General features: G+C 37.9%; 1 protein-coding gene and 1 long non-coding RNA gene across 2 annotated transcripts in view; both read left to right on the forward strand.

Moving 5' to 3' along the window:
• The window catches only part of LOC150083070 (uncharacterized), a 59,599-nt gene extending 45,126 nt beyond the window's left edge, over nt 1-14,473 (forward strand). The window contains exons 3-4 of the long non-coding RNA XR_016547216.1: nt 14,161-14,400; nt 14,462-14,473. This is a non-coding gene — a long non-coding RNA (uncharacterized LOC150083070). The remainder of the gene's footprint in view (nt 1-14,160; nt 14,401-14,461) is intronic.
• A 26-nt stretch (nt 14,474-14,499) lies between these two features.
• Nucleotides 14,500-20,192, forward strand: part of LOC150083071 (uncharacterized) — a 77,244-nt gene continuing 71,551 nt past the window's right edge. Inside the window, exon 1 of the mRNA XM_090377008.1 lies at nt 14,500-14,768. Coding sequence (XP_090233134.1) covers nt 14,503-14,768 — 266 coding nt within the window. The 5' untranslated portion in view covers nt 14,500-14,502. The remainder of the gene's footprint in view (nt 14,769-20,192) is intronic.

The raw sequence follows: 20,192 nt of genomic DNA on the forward strand, positions 1-20,192 counted from the left end.
AGTCTGGAAGTCCAGCAGCGTCACTGGGAGGTCCCCTCACCACGTACAGGTGCCCACGTCGAGGGGTGTGTGGTCTGGGATTCTAGTAGACATGTATAAGTTGTATAAAGTCATTAATAATTGCAAAAGCCTCAGCATCTCGACCAGCTGGGCCTGTATAACTAGAAAACTGAAGGCAGTTGGAACAGTGAACATTAAAAACACAAAGGAAATTTACATCGCTTAGGAAAGTTAGAATGGCGAAGACAAATTCCAAAGAAAGGTGCCCCCATGGGTAGTAACGTTGGAAGGATCTTCGTCCTCCCCACACCGGGTGGAAAAGACCTTAGTTCGAGTCCCGTCGATGACGAGAGGAATTTTTATGGGACTTTTACACAGCGTGGCTGAGTTAGTCGGTCTCAAGCGAGGGTAGCATGGTTTATTCTTCCGGATACTCGGTTTTTCGTCCAGCAAACAGGAATTCGACCTCAGAACACACGTAATTTTCGGACAATCGAGACAGTGCAATATGGCCGTAATCGCTGATGCTCCTAAAACCCCATTACAACGAAAACAACAACCAAAGAAAAGAAGTAAAAAGCTTGTGAGTATTTTTTGGAGTTCAGAGAACTATAGAGGCAACAGATGAATTTGACAAACTTTGTCAGAGAGATTTTAAGCCAGAAGAGATTCCAAATTAGAAAGTCTCTGACAGGAAATATTAGAATGGACATAATGTATGTACAAGTACTTCCTTTGAAGTGAAAGGAATCACAAAGAGAATAATTTGGACAGCTGAAATGAGCAGCAGTTGAGGCAACCAATAATTGGGATTCTGTTCAAAAAGATAAATGAGTTCTGTCTGTTCAAAAAAAATAAATGGCAGATTATAGGTGGAAATGGACATCATTGAGATTGAAACTGAGACCATGTATACTTCTGAAATAAATAAGGAAACCTTTTATCTTTTCGCAGATAAAAGATTATCCATGGCAAAGTAAAAGTAGTTGCGGAAACGTATGAAATTAAATTTTTAGATATGGCGCAACAAGAATAAATCTAGCAACTTGACCTAACGTACCTCATCAATGCCCCCTTTCCTCTGCATACCCTACTCGGACTCCCTCGAGTTGCGAAATGGCAGAGTAGAGGCAGTGAGATTATACTCTAGCAGCCTAGCTGATCTGGATGCCGCCTAGAGAGTTACCAATAGGTTGGATCTGGTGGACTATCTAGCGGCTGGCCTGAAAAAACCGTTTTAGAGCTGTATCCTCGAAACGTAGCAATACTGGATCTCTCCATGATTCTTATCATAATCTCAGAAGTCATGATGAAACACTGCATGATGAAAGAGACGGGGTTAGCTAGAATTTTGTTCTAGAGACTAAACATGGGTGTCGCACTAATTCAAGCCTCCAATGAAAAAAGTGGTAGATTGCACTGGGTGATAAGAGCCATTTACGACACAGCACTGCCTGATGACACAGAGGGTCGTCAGTTCCTTTGTGTGATGTGCACGCCACACCTCGACCACTGCTTACGTTGGTTCACACCTGGGTGAGTATAATGTTCTTGATCATACACACGGGGGAGGTTATACTAAGAGTTCCTAACAGTTCCGTCATCGTGAAGGTGCAAGTGGAGGATATAGCTGCAGCAGAACGAACTTTGTCGAAATTCAGTACTCACAAATGTCACCCGAATCAGTTACATTAGCGTTTTAGATTCCCAGGTCCCCTACCTAGGGTTAGGCTTCTCAGGGACCAAACTGATTATCAATTGAGTTTCTTGGAATTTTATAAGTTCATTCTGAACAAAAAATGTTATATTATAAATAAACAGGATTTAGCCAAAAAACACGACTAATCGTTATGAACAGGATTATTCAAAAAGATTTATTTTAAACAAATAGATGTTTTTGTTTCTGTAGTTATACGTATTATTATAACTATAGGAAGGACAAAATGTTAAAATAAGTTATAATTGTATTTGGATTAGGATTTTTATATATATTCCTACAGTTAACTAGTTAATAATTTTACTTGAATAAAAAAAATAAAATTAGTTTTGGTGTATATTTTATGAAATAATACTCATAATTAGAGTTGGTGATAGTAGGGCACCCAAGAAAAGTCAGGAAGAAAAAAATTACATCACCCTTCATTTTATAGTCTGGTCCTGCCAATGTCCCGATTTCTTTTCGTTAGTGCATTTTCTCCGATATTTTCATTTTCAAAATTCGTTTTGTCCCCATTTTTTTATTTTCATTATTTGTTTTTCTTAGTTTTCGTCCCGGATAATCTAGATACCTTACCCAAGAGTATTCCAAGCACTTGCTAGATATACTACCCTAGTGCTTGGGATGGATATCTAGTATATTAACATTGGCTTGTCCTCGGGGTTATAATCGTTGTTCCACACCATACAGAAAATGTCTGGGTTCGAATCTCGTCTTAAAGGAAGATTTTATCGCATTTTTGCACAAAGGAACAGAATTATCGGCCACGGGAGGTTGGGGGTGATGATATTTTACTTCCTGAAACTTGGGTTTTTCATTCGAAAACTGCCAAAGCGACCATAAAATACACTACAAATAAACCCTCGTGGCCTTATTTTCCTTGGCGCAAAATTAACCAACCAATATACATGAAAAATATATAATAACTATGTTGCTTACCTTTTAAAGTCCAAGTAATTTAACGCGATATGAGTTAGAGAGGTGTGCTGTAACATCTGCCACATCATTCAGACCTGGAAACATTTCATTTTCATCTGTCTAAACCCACGATGGGACAGTCGTCTGGAACACGTTGTGACAGCAGTGAACACATAAGACGCATTAAAATACGTGTGTCTGTTTATGATTATGGAGACAATTAATATATCACTGCATGTCTATAATGGGCGCATACGGGAATCCTTGGAATAAGGCTTTCTACGGACTTTTGTTAGATTATCTGCTGAATGACCTCACCACAAAAATAAATGCCGTATGCAGGGAAGCTTTTTTTTAATTTTTTTTTTTTTTTTGTTTATCGGGTAGATGATATTGGAAAGGTTATTCGGCAAAAAAGCCATTTCATGTTTAAAGACGACAGGAAAGCCTGATTTTGTATTGTAACTTATTTACAAGTATGAATTTATGTGCTCCTAAGCAAAGCAATGTTCTACATTTTGATAACCGTTAAAATGCGAACTTAACCTTTATGCAACAAGTGAAGGGACTTAGAATACACTACGTAAGAGTACGTTCACTAGACTTGTGCGTTTCAACTCGAATGAATATGTAGGCCTTGCAACTGGTAACAAGTTAGTTAAGGTAGGCAGTGTATTACATTTCAGGCGCGTTCGATTTTTTTTCTTAAATTAATTGAATTTTTGTTCTTTATCTGTGATTAACAGATGAAAAGTAAATATAGTTATCTCCTTGTCAACAAAGTACAAAGATTATAACTTTATAGAACACTTAATAAAGCTAATTACATTGTCTAAACTTAGCCGCGCAATTTAATTGCAACTGTATAATATTTATTACTCTCCTCTCATATACTTAAGTCTCTTTTCTCTATATACAGTATACAGTACACAGAGAAAAGAGACTTAAAAGACGTGTGCTGTTATGTAAGACTCGTGGTTTCCCTTGTGAACAGATAAGCGAAACCGCGTTCACAAATCTTACCTAACAATACACGCGAAGCTGCACGGGCTGCATTAAAATTAAATTTAATCTATGAATTTCATTCATATGAAATTCGGTAATTAGCAATTTTTTTTTTACAATTTAATGGAAAAAAGAAATACTAATTAGCTAATTTCTATTTTATTTGTTCGATTTTAGTTAAATTTGGAATGGCTCGAATGGATTTTTAAAAAGCCTAAATATAAAATTTCATTAAAATTCGTCCACTAGGAGTCCATCTGTTACATGCGGACGGATGTTCATCGTGAAGACAATAGGTGCATATTCATATGCGAACGAGCCTAAAACTTCGTGCGAATCTCATTAGAAATAGAAACAGAATATATTAATTTAAATTAACGCAGTAAATATTTAACTAGGTAAGTTAGCAAATAAATGGTAATCAGCTATATTATGAACTATGGAAGCTACAGTAAAATTGTTTCAAAAAGAAAAGCAAATATTTTCCCTCCCATTCTACAGGAATAGGGAGAATTTACTTCCCATGAACGTCGCATTAAAGGGCACGCCAACTGATCAGTTAGTAGCGATGACATTTGGATGTCTTCTTATGGGCCCACCTGCCGATGTCAAAATGAGACCACACATATACACGCTGAAGATGCTATATTAGGATGCCAGTAATGAATAACGTCTCTCCTGTCTTTCGCCGTTAGGGCGAACAAATCTAAGAGAAAGGTATTCTATTTTTATCTTGTTTTGTAAGATCGCCGATACGAATGGATATTACCGACTTGCCGTTTGCCCTTCTAGTCTAAGAACTGCATTACTGCCCTTTCCGAGCTAGTGCACTCCTAAATGACATTATTTACAGCATTTGCGTACCTTAGTGCTGTAGTAACAGCTTCATCTATCCTACTGTCGACAGAAGAAGATAGTTTGTCATTAGCAGCCTAGTATGATATGAATAAATAATTAATCGGCGTCACTATCAATTGAATGATAAAAATAAATAAATCACAATTATTTTCGCACAAAGTTAAGACAAGAGCCTCAGTTTTGTAGGTAGCTGTGAGCAAACTTGCTTTTGCTACGAATACACCTATTTTATATTGTGGAGGCACTTCACCATGGTCGTTAAGAAAATAACAAAGTGAAATATTTACTTGATTATTTTCTTAACTCCAATAAGTAATATTAAGGAAACAGAAATACAGTATTTTACAGAATACAGCATTTCTGTGAAATGTGTACACTCGTTTTTATATGTTTTCAATAATTTCGTGTACCGATTATTTATTCAGGACACATCTATTGATATAATAAGGATATGGCGCTATATAATAAAATTTAGTACACAACATAAAACGAATGCTGGGGGAAAAGAAAGCTGAGGCTTCCGATTTTTAAACAAGGTCATACGGGGAATATATCTCCTACTCCAAAAGTTATATTCTTTACTTTATTCTTCCCATTTTTTTTTTGAAATGCAGCTTTTTTTCACTTATTAAGATCTAAGGTTTTAGTGTGTGAAGCTGACGGTATAAGAATAGCAATGTAGTTACTGAAGAAGTGGTACAGGAAAATCACAAAACGTTTGAGAATAATCTGTAGTCCATTAGGAAATTAAAGACAGATTACAATATAATTAAGAATTACCCCATACTCTGCTTATTTCCTCGCTATTCACAATTTTTATTTACCTGCGCACCAGGCCACTAAAAGAACAATTTATTTTTCTTTTCTGGTTACCATATAAACAATCTCGTACAATACAATACAATAGGGGTTGCCAATCATTTCAGGGGTAGGGAGACAGGTTTTCACTGTGATGTACAATCTTGGATGCCTGTATGAATTTTTGAAATGAGAGAAAGCTGAAACCTGTATAAAAAAAAACCTGAATTATTTTGAAATAATTGGTACGCACTTACACACACGGTTGGTCAAAAAATTTGCAATGAATTTAGAAGCATCGCTTTAAAATTACAATCTAGTCATTCCAACAAACTGGGGGCACTAGTTTGTTGGAATGACTAGACTAACTCGTGTGATGCTTTTGGCTCGAGTGTTGCCGATTGCCAACTACTGAAGTAGAAGTTCACGATATAATAGTATAAATAAAATCTACTGTGAAAAGAACAAACTATATACACCACGATAAAAATATATGTAAAAAACAAATGTTTTCAACGAACTCCGTTTTGGAGTTATTGCCTACTTCATTTTGAATAAACCACCTACACAAATACTAGATTTCGGACTAAACACATCACATATACTGTAAATGTGAGAATAAAACTGAGTAGTAAAGAAACATAACAAGCTCCAAATATACTTGTATGCAAACCTGACATCTGTTGTATTTCTTTATTCCAAAGCTAAACTAAATAATAAGGATTAGTTCTTATTTAGAGGCATGAGTAGTTACAAGCCAAAATAGTTACAAAAAAGTGGCCCCAACAGTTGTCACTGATAACCACTTCTGAACGTGCACAAAGTGCTCTAAAATTCATCCGACGCACAGCTCATTATCATTAGCATTAGTAGAGGTATATGATTTTTTTTTTTTTTTTTTTTGATTTGGTAGTTGTTGGCGCATCGGCTTCTGTGGCCATATTGCACCTCCCAAGGTTTTTGCAGTACTTTGATCCAAGCCCGAGGCGGGAATCGAACCCGCGACCTTTGGGTTGCCGGGCAGGTACTTTACCCACTCGGCTAGCCCGGTCGGCTGAGGTATATGATGCAAGAAAGTAAGCTTATGCAGAATCAGTCAAAAAAAAAAAAAAAAAAAAACAACACACTTCCATTTCACACCTTCGTTTGTTCGAAATACCTGTCCAGCTGAGCCTTAAATTTATTTACGCTATCAACTTCCACAACAAGGGATGGAAGTCTGTTCCACCAACCAACTACCCGCTGGCTAAAGGCAAATTTCCGCACATCTATCCTACTGTCTTTCCTCAATTTGAATTTATGCCCTCTCAGGTGATTATTCTGAGCAAGAGGAAGAATCCCATCGGCATTATGCATGCTCAAACCATTCAAGGCTTTATACACCTCTATCAGATCACCTCGCCGGAGCCTAGTCTCCAGAAACTGTAATTTGCAAAACTTAAGCCTTTTTTCGTAAGAGCACCCCTTTGTTCCAGCAGCTCTACATCCTTCTTTAAATGAGGCCTCCAGACCTGTATACACTACTCAAGGTGTGACTTGACCATTGCCTTATACAAGGGAATAATCACCTCCTTATCCCTGCTAGAAAATTTCCTGTATATCATTGACAAGACCCCATGTGCTACTCTTGCAGCCCGTCTGCACTGCTCAGAGAACTTCATATCTGCCTGCACAATTACACCCAGGTCCTTTTCATTCTCTACCATTGTCAGTGTAGTACCACAGAGTTGATACGTTGCTCTGGGGTTGCTGTTTCCATATGTAGTACTTTACATTTGTCAATGTTAAACTTCATTTGCCACCTCTCAGCCCATCTGCTCAACCTTTCCAGATCCTGTTGCAGCAGCTTAGCGCCAGTAGTGTCCTTAACAACCGTGCCAACCTTTGTATCGTCTGCAAACTTGGACATTAAGCTTGATATACCATCATCAATATCATTTATAAATACAGAAAACAATAATGGACCCAACACTGAACCTTGAGGGACTCCACTAATAACATTAGTCCACGATGAGCAGTGTCCATTGATTACCACTCTCTGTCTTCTTCCCCTCAGCCATCCCTTCATCCATAGCAGCATTTGCCTCCAATGCCACACTGCTCCAATTTGTGCAGCAGTCTTCCATGTGCAACAGTATCAAAAGATTTTCTAAGATCCAAATATATAATATCAAAGTTATTCCCTGCATCCTGTTCTTTTGTGACTGCATCATAGTATCCAATCAAATTGGTCAGGCAAGACGTTTCCTTAACAAAACCATGCTGTATCCGAGCTTTAACTGAAGTCTTGTCTAGATGATCCTGCAGTGCTTCTTTAACCAGGGCCTCCATTAATTTTCCTGGAACAGAAGTAAACTCACAGGTCTATAATTACTTGTGTCAGCCTTTGATCCTCTTTTGTGAATTGGGGGTCACATTTGCACATCTCCAGTCCATGGGTACCTCCCGAGTCCAAGGAAGCTCTCATAATTATGGCTAGGGGTTTACTTACTTCCTTTGATGCCTCCTTTAATATAACTGGATAGATCCCATCCACCCCAGATGCCTTACTTGTGTTTATCTTCAACAATTTCTCCTCCACTTTACTCTCAGTTATTACAAGATTACCTAGCTTACTGCCAGAGTTGAATACACCTCTGACATTCCCCTCGCTGAATAACTCCTCATGTGTGAACGTCGATGCAAAATATTCATTTAGTTTGTTAGCTACCTGAGCAGGATCATCAACAGTTGAACCATCGATATAAAGTGGACCAATAGATTCATCCCCTTCCTTCTAGCGTTTACATAAGTAAAGAACTCTTTGCTGTTTTTCTTTGCATCCTTTGGCAAAGATTTCTCGTAATCTGCCTTCGCCTACCTAACCTCCTTTGTAACTTGGTTACAGATCAGCTTATATCTATCGTAGGCTTCTGTGTCACATGTTAATTTATACGTATCCCATGCATTTTTCTTCTCTTCCATATGTCTCATTAGTTCATCTGACATCCATTTAGGCCTAAACCTTGAACAATATTTCTTAGTTGGTATGTAAAGCCTAGTAGCTTCCAAGATAAGTTCTTTGAATGCTTCCCATTTTGAATTTGCTGTTGGTAACATCATCAGTTGGTCCCACTGTATAGAATTTAAATACTGTCTGAGACCATCGTAGTCGCCTTTGTGAAAGCAAAAACCCTTCCCTTAACCCCTGATGGTAGTTACCTCTTTGAATAAAACCCACTTCAGCACACTGTGATCACTACCACCTAGTGGTTCCTTTACCTGCAGATTCTTAATGCATGAAGAATCACTACTGATAATCAGATCAAGAGTATTACTCCCTCTGGTTGCCTCCCGAACATGCTGATGTAGAAAACAATCATCCAAAAAATCCACTAAAGCCTTGCTAGTGAGTGAGTGACCAATCCACAAATTCCAGTCAATATCTGGAAATTAAAATTCCCCATTATAGGACTCTCTAATTTACTGGCCCACTCTATTTCCCTGTACGTACAGTTTCTTATTATAGTCGTCAGAGTCATTAGGCCTATAGCACACTCCTACTCTCAATTTTGATCTTCAAATGCTTATGCACCAAACTGACTCGACACTGCACTGTTCAGCGATGTCGACTGGCTTCACTTCCTTGAATTTTATGTGTTTCTTAACTAATAGCATATCCCTTCCTCCCTTCCTATCCTGTCTATCCTTTCTGTAGACGTTGTACTCCCCAAATTCCAGTTCTGCATTCCTTATATCTGTGTGACACCACGTCTCTGATATCCCAACAATAACTGCCTTTGATGTTTTGAGCAATACCTCAAATTCATCAAATTTATTTACCAAACTCCTAGCATTGGTGTACACGCAAGTATACATGCACCTGTTCTTTTTCTTAGCCACCCTAACACAACCCATGTGTTTTCTTGTACCGCAATGACTCCCAGCAGTCTCTGAAACATCCTGCATCATGTTTTCCAGGCTTCTGCTCATTCCAATAGAAGCAGTGCAAGAATCACTTTCACCTCTGCCAGAGGCTACTGTTAATCTTTCAGTCCTTGTTTCCCCCCCAAGCTAGCAGTTTTCCGACCCACCTAACACTGCCTCGATAGCATCAGCAAATATTCTTGCACCTTTTCTATTTAAGTGTATCCCATCCTTGTAGAAGCAGGTTCTCCTGTTAACAAGTACAGTTGATCGACAAGGCTCTTATCATATACTCCCTCCTATCGTGTCTGGGCAGAATTGCAGGCACTTTCAAATTCAACCCTAATTCACGGTTTTTTTTCAACAGTGACCTGTACTTGTTAAGTAATTGTGCCGGTCTCCTACTCTTAATATCATTAGTGCCAACGTGTACAACTATATCACATTTGTGTCCTTAAAAGATGATATCCGCTCTACAACGTCATCGACGTTTGCTCTGGCAGACATACCCTGGTCCTGTTCCACCTATCCTTTTCACAAAGCATGTTCCCCGTTTCCCTGACAATACAGTCAGAAACAACTACTAGTTCCTGTGGGACCAGTGCATTCTGCCTTGGGGGTTGCCGCTGTGTTGTGTGATGACCAAGTGCAAGCTCTGGCGTTGACGTGGGCAGCTGAGAGCTTGATGGGCCCCTCAATTTAGATCCTTCAAGGGCATCCACCTTGTCCTTCTAATTCTCATATAGGCCCATAACAACGCTGAGTTGTTGCCTGATTTCGTTACACTCCTTGCATCGCACACACACAAAGGCATCCCCCATGGCAATATCATGTCCCTTACCCGATTGCTCCACAAACATTATGCAAGCAGTGCATTTTAAAAGGCTGTGATTCAGAGGGCTGCCCCCTCAGTCCTCCCCTGAGTCACAGCACTCCCATTAGCCTGAGCCTTTTGCTTTGCTGCTCTGGGTCATGATTTCGATTTAATTTCAATAAAATTTCAATTTCAGCACAAAATTAAAACCCTAAACTTGTATCCCAATACAGTTATAACGCTATATAACTGTATATTTTCAGTATCGAGTATTATCTACGAGTGCCGTTTATACAACTTCCGTATCAAGTTATGTATTAATTAATTATGTTACTTTGTAATCTAAGTCGGTGTATGTATTTAGTTTTAAAAGTACAATTTAATTGACAACGATGTTTAATAAAATTAATAGATTTTACTGATTAATTGATAATACAGTATTATATTATATACTGTACTATACTAAGCTTAATCTATCTAGTTCGGGATATAACGTTGTGCCGTATAACAATGGCGGCAAGTTATGAACGGTAAAACTACGGACACTTAAGTAATAATTAACTTCCAAATCTCGCTGTCTCAATTCAGAATAAACTAAGGATCCTGACTAGGTCTATAAGCTACTTATATAAAATAAATTGATGTAATAATTGGTCAATAAAGCGGCTAAATATGGCTAAAAAACTTCTCGTTCAGCGGAGCTGCAACTTGTAACACGTGGATTTGATATCCTTACCGATACTTTTATGCAATTACAAGGCCGAGTAACGAATAAATACACCCGATTAATCAGAAAATCACAAAATAATGCTATACAACTAAATTTAAATCAAAAGTTTTAGAAAAACAATAATTTCAAATCAATAAATAATAAAATCCCCTTAGCGGCTTTGAACACTTCTGACTCCCACTAGCCTCGTCATCAGAGTGGGACTCGCAGCGCACTCATGAGTGGGCTGAGAGTCCTGTGGACAACAGTTTTGACATAGGCATATGCATTTACATACTTATCAGTTAACAGTTTGTTCATGCCATAAAATCGAATGATCGGCCAAAAGAATTGTCTTCTTAATGGGAATAGCAACGTGATTAACTAGAATAACGATTAATTTCAAAGAAGTAGCATTTCCCAATATTTTAAAGACGTAGCTTTCTATATCTCTGGAAGAATAAGCAGACATAACGTGAGAATCTGAAAATAGAAGATTCGCCTGCTCTCTGTAAATAAACACACGACAGACGTAAGATAGGATTATTCTTTCTCCATAGAAATAGCAGTCATTGTAAGGACCCATCCTTACAATAATTAATAAAGTTTTGTTAAATATTAGGAGAATTAATTGTAGTGTAAAATAGTTAATTTTCAGCTCAAATATCATGGGTTAGGAAACACTGGAATTCGAAGGTTATTCCAGACACTCCCAGTTAGTTATATCTAGGTTGTAAAGAATTCCTTAGTGAGTAGTAATTATAATAGACCGAAACAAATCCCACTTAAGACAGGAGCATATACTCTATAGAAAGGGCACTGAGTGCAGGAGTGGCCCTCTTAAAAATTTCACGGTGCGACTCTAGCAGGTGTGGGCGACGTAGTAATGGATGTGATTGTGAGGTCACAAAGAAGGCCTGAAACTTTCTTAGTTGACCGGAACTTACGTTTTACCTTCTAGAATGACCTCGTAATTTCTAGTCCAACGGAAGTTCGGACATAAAGGATGAAAAAAACACGCCCACGGAAATGAAAGGAGACGAATAAGAATCACGAAGGAAAGGATGTGGAAGTCAACGATTGGCCAGGAAGAAAGCGGAGGGATTTTTGAGAGAACGGAGAGAAGGGTCTGAAAAAAAGATTGATACTGGGCAGATTCGAGGAGTTGAGTTTTGGGGTGATTCGGAAAGAGTCGTGGTCTAGTTTGGGGTGGTGGCTGCAGTCCTGGGGCAGATGGAAGTAGTAGCGGGAGAATTGTGATAAGAACTCTAGGTAAGACTAGGGTAGGAAGGAATGTTCACTTGTAGATATTGAAGCAGTATGGAGGGAGAAGGGAGATATACACTCTGAGAATTCTAGAGGTAAAGTTTAATCAAATGAGCTGTCGAGCGACTGGCCTACTCGGAAAGTACCTCAGTCCATGGAAAAAAATGCAGGCTAGGAAAGAATATAGGATCCTCAATTAAATCCAGCCGCGTAGTACCCGGTAGGGAAACATCAGAAAGATTACCGTGATCCCCGGATGGACGACCTTCTGCATTCCAGTCCAAGCCTAAGACAGACAGGAACGTAAACCGAGCAAGGAGAAAAGCCCAGAAAATCACGTAAGTGTTAGGAAGTTTTCTGAGAATAAATGAACCTAAATTAGTAAGGGCAGGACTATAGGAGAATGCTATATAGTTATGGAAGGATGTCTAAGTGATAAATATATATAAGTGTACTGTACTAATGTAATACATAAAGAAAGATAATCAGACTAGAGGGTGGCATAAGAGTAATGTAATTAAGGTGTAAGTAGTATATAATTGGAAGTGAAGTTCTGTATTAATGTTTGATAGAAAGAAATGACCTATTAAGTAATTAAGAATTGTTAGCGATTGGGTAAACGTTTCCTAACTAGTGTAAAGTTAAAAGTTGAATTTGGAATTATTGTTAATGTTGAGTTAAGGTGAATATATCTGATTGGAGTATGATTTGATTAAACAGGTAGGCTATTAAGGAGTTGTGGAATTAATTGATTGGAAGGGTACGATTTAATTTGGTTGATTAATGTTGACTGTTAACCTGGTTATAAGGAAATGTTTGATTGAATAAATGTACTTTCCTTACAATTTTGGAAAACGAACTCTTAATGAATTTGTTAGCCAGCTCATTGGCTGATAGTAGGTCGTTCATTTATATGGACTGTTTAGGAGTAGAGAGAGAGAGGAATTGTGTGAGGTGAATACCATGACCTATCGAAGCCTATGTAGAACATGAAGAGACACAATGTTATAATATATAAGATTATGTATTAGAAATGGATAATTGTTGGTGAAATGATTGATTTGATATCACGATTATATACACATTTAAACGTTAGTATGATAACAAGTCTCCAACTAAATATTGTATTCAGATAAATGTTATTGCAAGTCTTCTTATATATGATATGTCAATAAACAATGTTATATTCTACATTCATGTGTGTGTGTCTGTCATTCCGAAACTCAGCCAGTCCAGTGGAAGAATACCTATTATAATTGGGGTCCCCGTGAGTCTGGGATTTTCTGAAATCAATCAAGTCAGGTGTAAAAGTGGGAGGGGTTTATAAGGGGATATATAAATATTTATCTATAATAAATAAATAAATATAAATTAATACAAAAGAGAAGATACAATAAGATAACACTTAAATTCCACCCCTCACATCATCATATGTTTCTCTGGCACATTTGAAAATTCAAGCCACCTCCGTAAATCTCAAATATTTCAATCTGCATTTTTGTTCTCACAAGATGGTGTACGTCCTCACTGCTCTGTGGTGGTGCTAAAGGTTTTCTAGCCAGAAAATTTCGGGTCGATGGACTCAGCACGATTAAAATGGTCCACAATCACCTAACATAGCGCTTTTGGTTATTTTCCCTTTGGGACTTGGCGAGAAACGTGTACAGTATATGACAAGTAATCTAATTGCCACGAATAACAAGAGAAACCGCCAAGTGACACATATCATGTTGGCGAGTGTGTCGATGGAAATCGAAAGCAGTTAGAATAAGTTACGTGATAAGGGCAGTACGTTACTTTCTGAAGTACAAACCTCAGATACGTGAGGTCTATACATCAGAAAGTAAACTTTAAAACTTTGGTTTTAAATTTAAGAAAGTAACAAAATGTGTCATAATGTCATAGTATTATCTAATATGTTATACATAATAGATAATACTGTACGGTATTATGCACATATATATAAAATTCGAGATACTTAAATTTGTTAAATTATATGATACTAGCATATAACGAGGAAGTTTCTTAAAATACAATACAGGAAATCACTATAAACTCTTTAAAGGTTAAAATTTTATGATCGTTTTCATATAGAACCCTCAGCTTATTGAAGATTATTTCAAGAGCTTCACTTATTTTATTATTATTATTTTTTTTTTTTTTTCACAGAATGTTTGGATTATGCCGCTTCGTGATAGGAACAACTTTCGGTTAGAAGAACGTGCCGAACAAAGAGCTTTTTCTATAGTTTCCATAGACTCTACAGCTGAGAACATGATAGAAACTCAGTCCCCAGTTAAAAAACTAAACAAGACTGATATTCAACACTCACACCTTGTGTGCTGCAGCTGTGTTCTTCATGCATTGAGAAGCGCCGTTGTCCGAGCATGCCTGCTGAGTGCTACCCTGGTGTTTTTCTTAGGAGGCTCGGTACTAATCATCTGTGGTGCAGTTTATGGATTTCTTCTAGGACTATTTGTGAGTGGAGTTTTCTGCGTTTGTGTCGGAATCATGTTGTTGTTGCTATACATATGGTTCACCCGACGGGTAACCAGAAAGGAAGAGAACAAAGAGGTAACAAATGGACAAATCTCTACGATTGGCAGTCCTGAATATTACACTCAAGTGCCTCCCGGCATGAAATCTGATTTTCCCATGGGACCACTTCTGATCATGACCCTTCCTAGGCCTAAAGCAGACCAAGCGCGACGTCTTTCTCACGACAGTGACAAAAATACCAACAGCGCCTCATCAACCCCTGACATTTTGGACAGGAGGTAAGGAACAATTTCATCTGATTTCTCAACTATTGATTACTTAAGTTTTTAATTATTCAAATTGTATAAGTTATTGAAGAGTAGTTGAGATAGCATAACAAATAAATGAGTGGCACTGGCACACTTAGGACAGAAGAAGGGAACTAATTTCTGAAGAACATTTTGTGTTATATATATATATATATATATATATATATATATAAAACATTTATATATATATATATATATATATATATAAAACATTTATATATATATATATATATATATATATATAAAACATTTATATATATATATATATATATATATATATTTTGAACATACAAGTCTCCAAACAAAATTTTTGAGTGCGCCACTGCAAGGAGATGGAACGAAACTAAAAAAAAATTCTGATATATATAATATTTGAGTTACCTTTTGAATCAGTTGGATATTCACAAGTAATTTCTACATTCAATTACTTATTATCTGCAAGACAAGTTGCTTTGTCAGTTCCATTAAAGTTGCTGTAGATACTTTAGGGTAAATATTACTGTCCAGTTCACATCAATGCATTTTGGCAGTTGAATGACAGTTCAGTTGCCTCTATTTACTTGGATCTATAGGCGAGTTTTTTTTTAATCAAAGATCGGGGATTGATTATTATTATTTATATAGATACTTTTATATTATTATATAGATACTTTAGGGTAAATATTACTGTCCAGTTCACATCAATGCATTCTGGCAGTTGAATTGACAGTTCAGTTGCCTCTATTTACTTGGATCTATAGGCGAGTTTTTTTTTTATCAAAGATCAGGGATTGATTATTATTATTTATATAGATACTTTTATATTATTATATAGATACTTGAGGGTAAATATTACTGTCCAGTTCACATCAATGCATTCTGGCAGTTGAATGACAGTTCAGTTGCCTCTATTTACTTGGATCTATAGGCGAGTTTTTTTTTTTTTTTATCAAAGATCGGGGATTGATTATTATTTCTTTTTTTTTTAGGTTTTCCGATATTCTTCCCTTACAAATTGACTAATTTTTAAAAAACCAAAATCTGAAAATGCCGCTTGATTTATGCTTAGGCTCTTTCCGATAAGGAAAATCAAATCAGGTGCTACAGGCAATGATATGAGATATAAAGCGTTCATACCACTGGAAAATAACTAATAAAATAAAACAATATGATAATAGAATAAAAGAATGGATTGATGAAATAGCAGTAATAGTGTCGCCATCTATGAAGAATAAAGGGAAACCGATTTTCCCACAATGCAACGCAATCTACTGTAACTGAGAGCTACGTTGCCATTTCGACGTACCAAGAAGTGTGTGTGTACAAAGGTTGTTTAGCAAAGTGAAAGGATATATTTGCTAGCATATCGCTTTTTACCTTGCAATTAATTTACTCACGTAATTACTCCATGCATTTGATAGTTTATTTGAATAACCTAAAGCATCAATGAAAGCAAAGGAGAAAACACTTTTGAGTTAGCGGAAAAATCATGGTGGCCCAAGACTTGTTGTTTTTGTTGTTATTTGGTTTTTAGGAGCATTAGCAACTAAGGCCATATTGCTGCGGGGATATACGGTGGTCATTCCCTGACCGTCCACAACCTCCGTATTTGGTGGTCACGGGCTCGAACCCCGGTCTAATCACGAAGCATTGTGCTATGCACTGCTGCTCCTGCCCACCTGGCTACGGAGGCGCCCCCAAGACTTGTGTATCCATTATCTCAGTTAGGGTAATTAATAAATACAACAACCTTTCTAATGGAACTGACTCGCGTATGTCACGAGAATCTTGGATATCGAAAGTGCTTGTCACACATACTAGTATTAGTATTTGTGTTGCAAATGATGCGAGAAAGCAAGCGTATACAGCATCAAGACAATAAAATAAAATAAAACAAAAACACTTGTCAGATCACTTGTCCATCTTTCTAATGATTTATCTGATTCCTCCTTAAATTTACAGAAACTACCCATTTCCACAACAAAAGTTGGAAGTTTGTCCCCACAATCAACTGTCCCGTCTCATCCACATCATTCCTAAAACGAAGCTTCCAGACCTGCATGCAATAATCAAGGTGAGGCCTAACCCTTGCCTAATACAGTCAAATAATTACCTCCTTATCACTGCTGGCAAAATTCTATATCATTGACAAAATCCCATGAACTGTTTTAGCAGCCTGTCTGCACCGACCAGAGAACTTCGTATTCATCTGACTGCAAAATTATTCGCAACTCATTTTCGTTCTCCACTAACTCGGGTGTGGTACCACACAATTCTTATGCTATTCAGCGATTATGACTATTCATATGCAGTACTTTGCATTTGTCAATGTTAAACTTCAGTTGCCACTTATTTTCTGATATGTTCTAATATGCCAATCTGATAATTTTTCTATATCTTATTGTAGTAGCATACCCTGATTACTGTCATTAACCACCGTGCCAACCTTTTTCTCAACCACAAATGCAGACATTGAGCTTGATATGCATTTACGTAGCTGAGTGGCCAGGAGTGAGAATGATGTGGCAAACGCCCTTTTAGTGGATCGGGATTCAAGTCCATGACTACTAAATACGATTAACGATTGTACTCATGACGGTGATCGTTCCGAGGTATAAACAAGAACATCAATATCATTAATAAATGTTGAAAGCAACAATGCGCCCAGCAGTGAACCCTGGTGGGCTCTACCAAAAACATCAATCCAAGAGGTGTTGCGCACATTGATAACCACTCTCAGTCTTCTTCCACTCAACCGCCCCTTTATCCATAGCAGTAACTTTTCCCTAATGCCACCCTACTCCAACATCAATAATATATAGATTTAATTGCGTGTATTTTGTGATCGAGTTGTCGATCACAGAATAGACGCAACTGAATCCCAGAATATAGAACTGGAGGAAAAACCAAAATTTCCTGGAAAATAAACAAGCTACCCTGGCCTAAAAAATTTCCCGCTTTATTGGTGGGATTCGAACTCAGGTGTTTTCCAGCCCTTTTCCAGATTCTATTCTATTCTATAATTTGTAAAATAACACACAATCTTTACCTCCAGCCATTATAGTCATAGAGGGATGAGTTATGTTATTACGCTGAATTAAAAAATAAAGTAAATAAATTTAAACTATTAAGTATCAAAAAAGGAATCAATTCAACATGTTTTGATGTAATTTAATTTAAAAAAGGTCCAATGAAACAAAATTTTATTTCGTTCTTGAATGAACCTTATAACAGGCAGCACACGAAACTCTAAACCGAAAGAAAAATCTTTCCGCGTCATAGTTTACAACACGGTGGCGCACTGCTCAGACATCTCTCAGCCAGTATAGAAAAACCAGGTAACACAGTTGGCAGAATCGCCCTTCTCCCCACGCTGAGTGGAAAAGACCTGAGTTCGAGTCCCGTCCATAACGTGAGCAATTCTTATGGGCCTTCTTTACAATGTCACTGAGTTAGTTGGTCTCAGGCATTTCACGGTAACATGGTTTTTTTCTCCCGAAAACTCGGCTTTTTCGTCCAGCAAACAGAAAGTCGACCACAGAACACAAGTAATTTACAGATAGTATACACGAAGCAATATGGTCGCTGATCGTCTTAAATTACTACTACTGTTATAGCGGCTAAATTTGAAATGTTACAATTGACAAGAGTGGGTGCCTGACGCATGGGTCACTCTATCGCGGAGGTGGTACAATATCTTTTTTTAAAAATAGGTAGCGACTTTAACGTCAACCGTAAAAGGGCACACGTTATTCATTCGTTTTTTCGTTACTTATTTATTCATGACAGAATCTGTAATATATTGTAACATGCGTTGTAAAGTAATTCAGAAAGCAACGTATCTTGTCATCAGCACAATTTTCATGAATTTCCTAGATACTGAAAATTGTCTCTTCTCCTAAGTAAAGAATCAGTGACCACAATTTAAGAAAGAAATCCATCTGGTTGGATATAATACAACATAACAAATATAGAATCTTGATCTTTACTGCGTCAGTTTTTCAAAGATAGGGTTGTCTTTGCTCATATCACATGTCAACATGAGTTAAATGGACTCATGGAATCGAAATATATTATAAATTTAATTAAATAAAAACGAAAGCAAGTGAGCGCTGTTGCTGCTTAACTATTACTTTCTCAGGAGATTTTCAAACTTTCCATTTTGCAATTACTGCATAAGTGATTGCCATGTCACCTATGTTTTTCTTTCAGCCACACCCTTCTCTCTCTCTCTCTCTCTCTCTCTCTCTCTCTCGTTTGATGCAATTTTTGTGAAACTTCCAAGAAAAGTGTTTGACAATTCCCATCACGAGAACGGTTTGACACGTCGCTCTTTTAAAAACGTCATATTGTCTCTAGCTGTTATACAATGATACGTTTTGCATTGTTCTAGTTGTTTGATGTCCATTGGGTGTACCCTGTCAACAGGTGAAGAGGTGCTGCGTGAGGTGTCCTTCGATAGATGAACTCCACTATCCACTAAAAACAAACTTTATGTGGAAAATTATCGTACCTGAGGTAAAACTAACTTCACGTCTAATTCAGTACATAACTCCTATTTAATGTCCTCGCTGGTAGCAAAGTGTACACTGAAAGGACAGAATTCATGGGATACCTGGTTCCTGGTCAACGCGATGCTGTCACGCCTCTCGCTATTGGACGAACCCACTGCTTGGCAGGTATATAAGTATACTGCATTCACGTAGATGATAATTCGATGTCAGTGTGGATAAATGTCGTGAGTTAACTGACTTTGAAAGAGGGATGATAGTGGGTGCCCGACGCCTGGGTCACTCTAACGCGGTTGTGTTACAGAAATTGCACTATCCCTGTTCGACAGTATCAAGAGTGTATCGGGAATACGCCATTTCCGTAATAACATCTCATCGTGGACAGCGTTGTGGGCGAACGTGGCCGTCTACGTCTGTCTCGCATTGTTTCAGCCAACCGGAGAGCGAAGTGGCACAATTCACCGCAGACTTAAAAGAGGGAGGTGCCGGAAACGTCTCCACCAAGACCATCAGGCGATCATTACATTAGCCGCGATAGGTTATGGGAGCCGCCGACCCACCAAAGTCCCATTGCTAACACCACGACCCAGGACTCTAAGCCTCAACTGGGCGAAAGAACATCGGCACTGGACCTTGGATAATTGGAGACGGGTCTCCTGGTCCAAAGAGTCCCGTTTCCAGTATTATTTCGAGCGGACGGGAGGGTACGTATCTGCCGGAAACTGCACGAAGCTACGCACCCATCATGTCAACAAAGAACTGTTCAGGCAGGTGGACGGGCGGTAATGGTCTGGGGCGTGTTCAACTGGCACAGGTTGGGACCTATGGTACGTGCATCTCTGAACGGTCCAGGTTACGTGTCCATCCTTGCAGACCATCTGCATCCCTTTATGGTCATCGTTCA

This window comes from Mastigoproctus giganteus, chromosome 7 (genome assembly GCF_048544385.1).
Source record: "Mastigoproctus giganteus isolate SK-2022 chromosome 7, ASM4854438v1, whole genome shotgun sequence".
Taxonomy (NCBI): Eukaryota; Metazoa; Arthropoda; class Arachnida; order Uropygi; family Thelyphonidae; genus Mastigoproctus; species Mastigoproctus giganteus.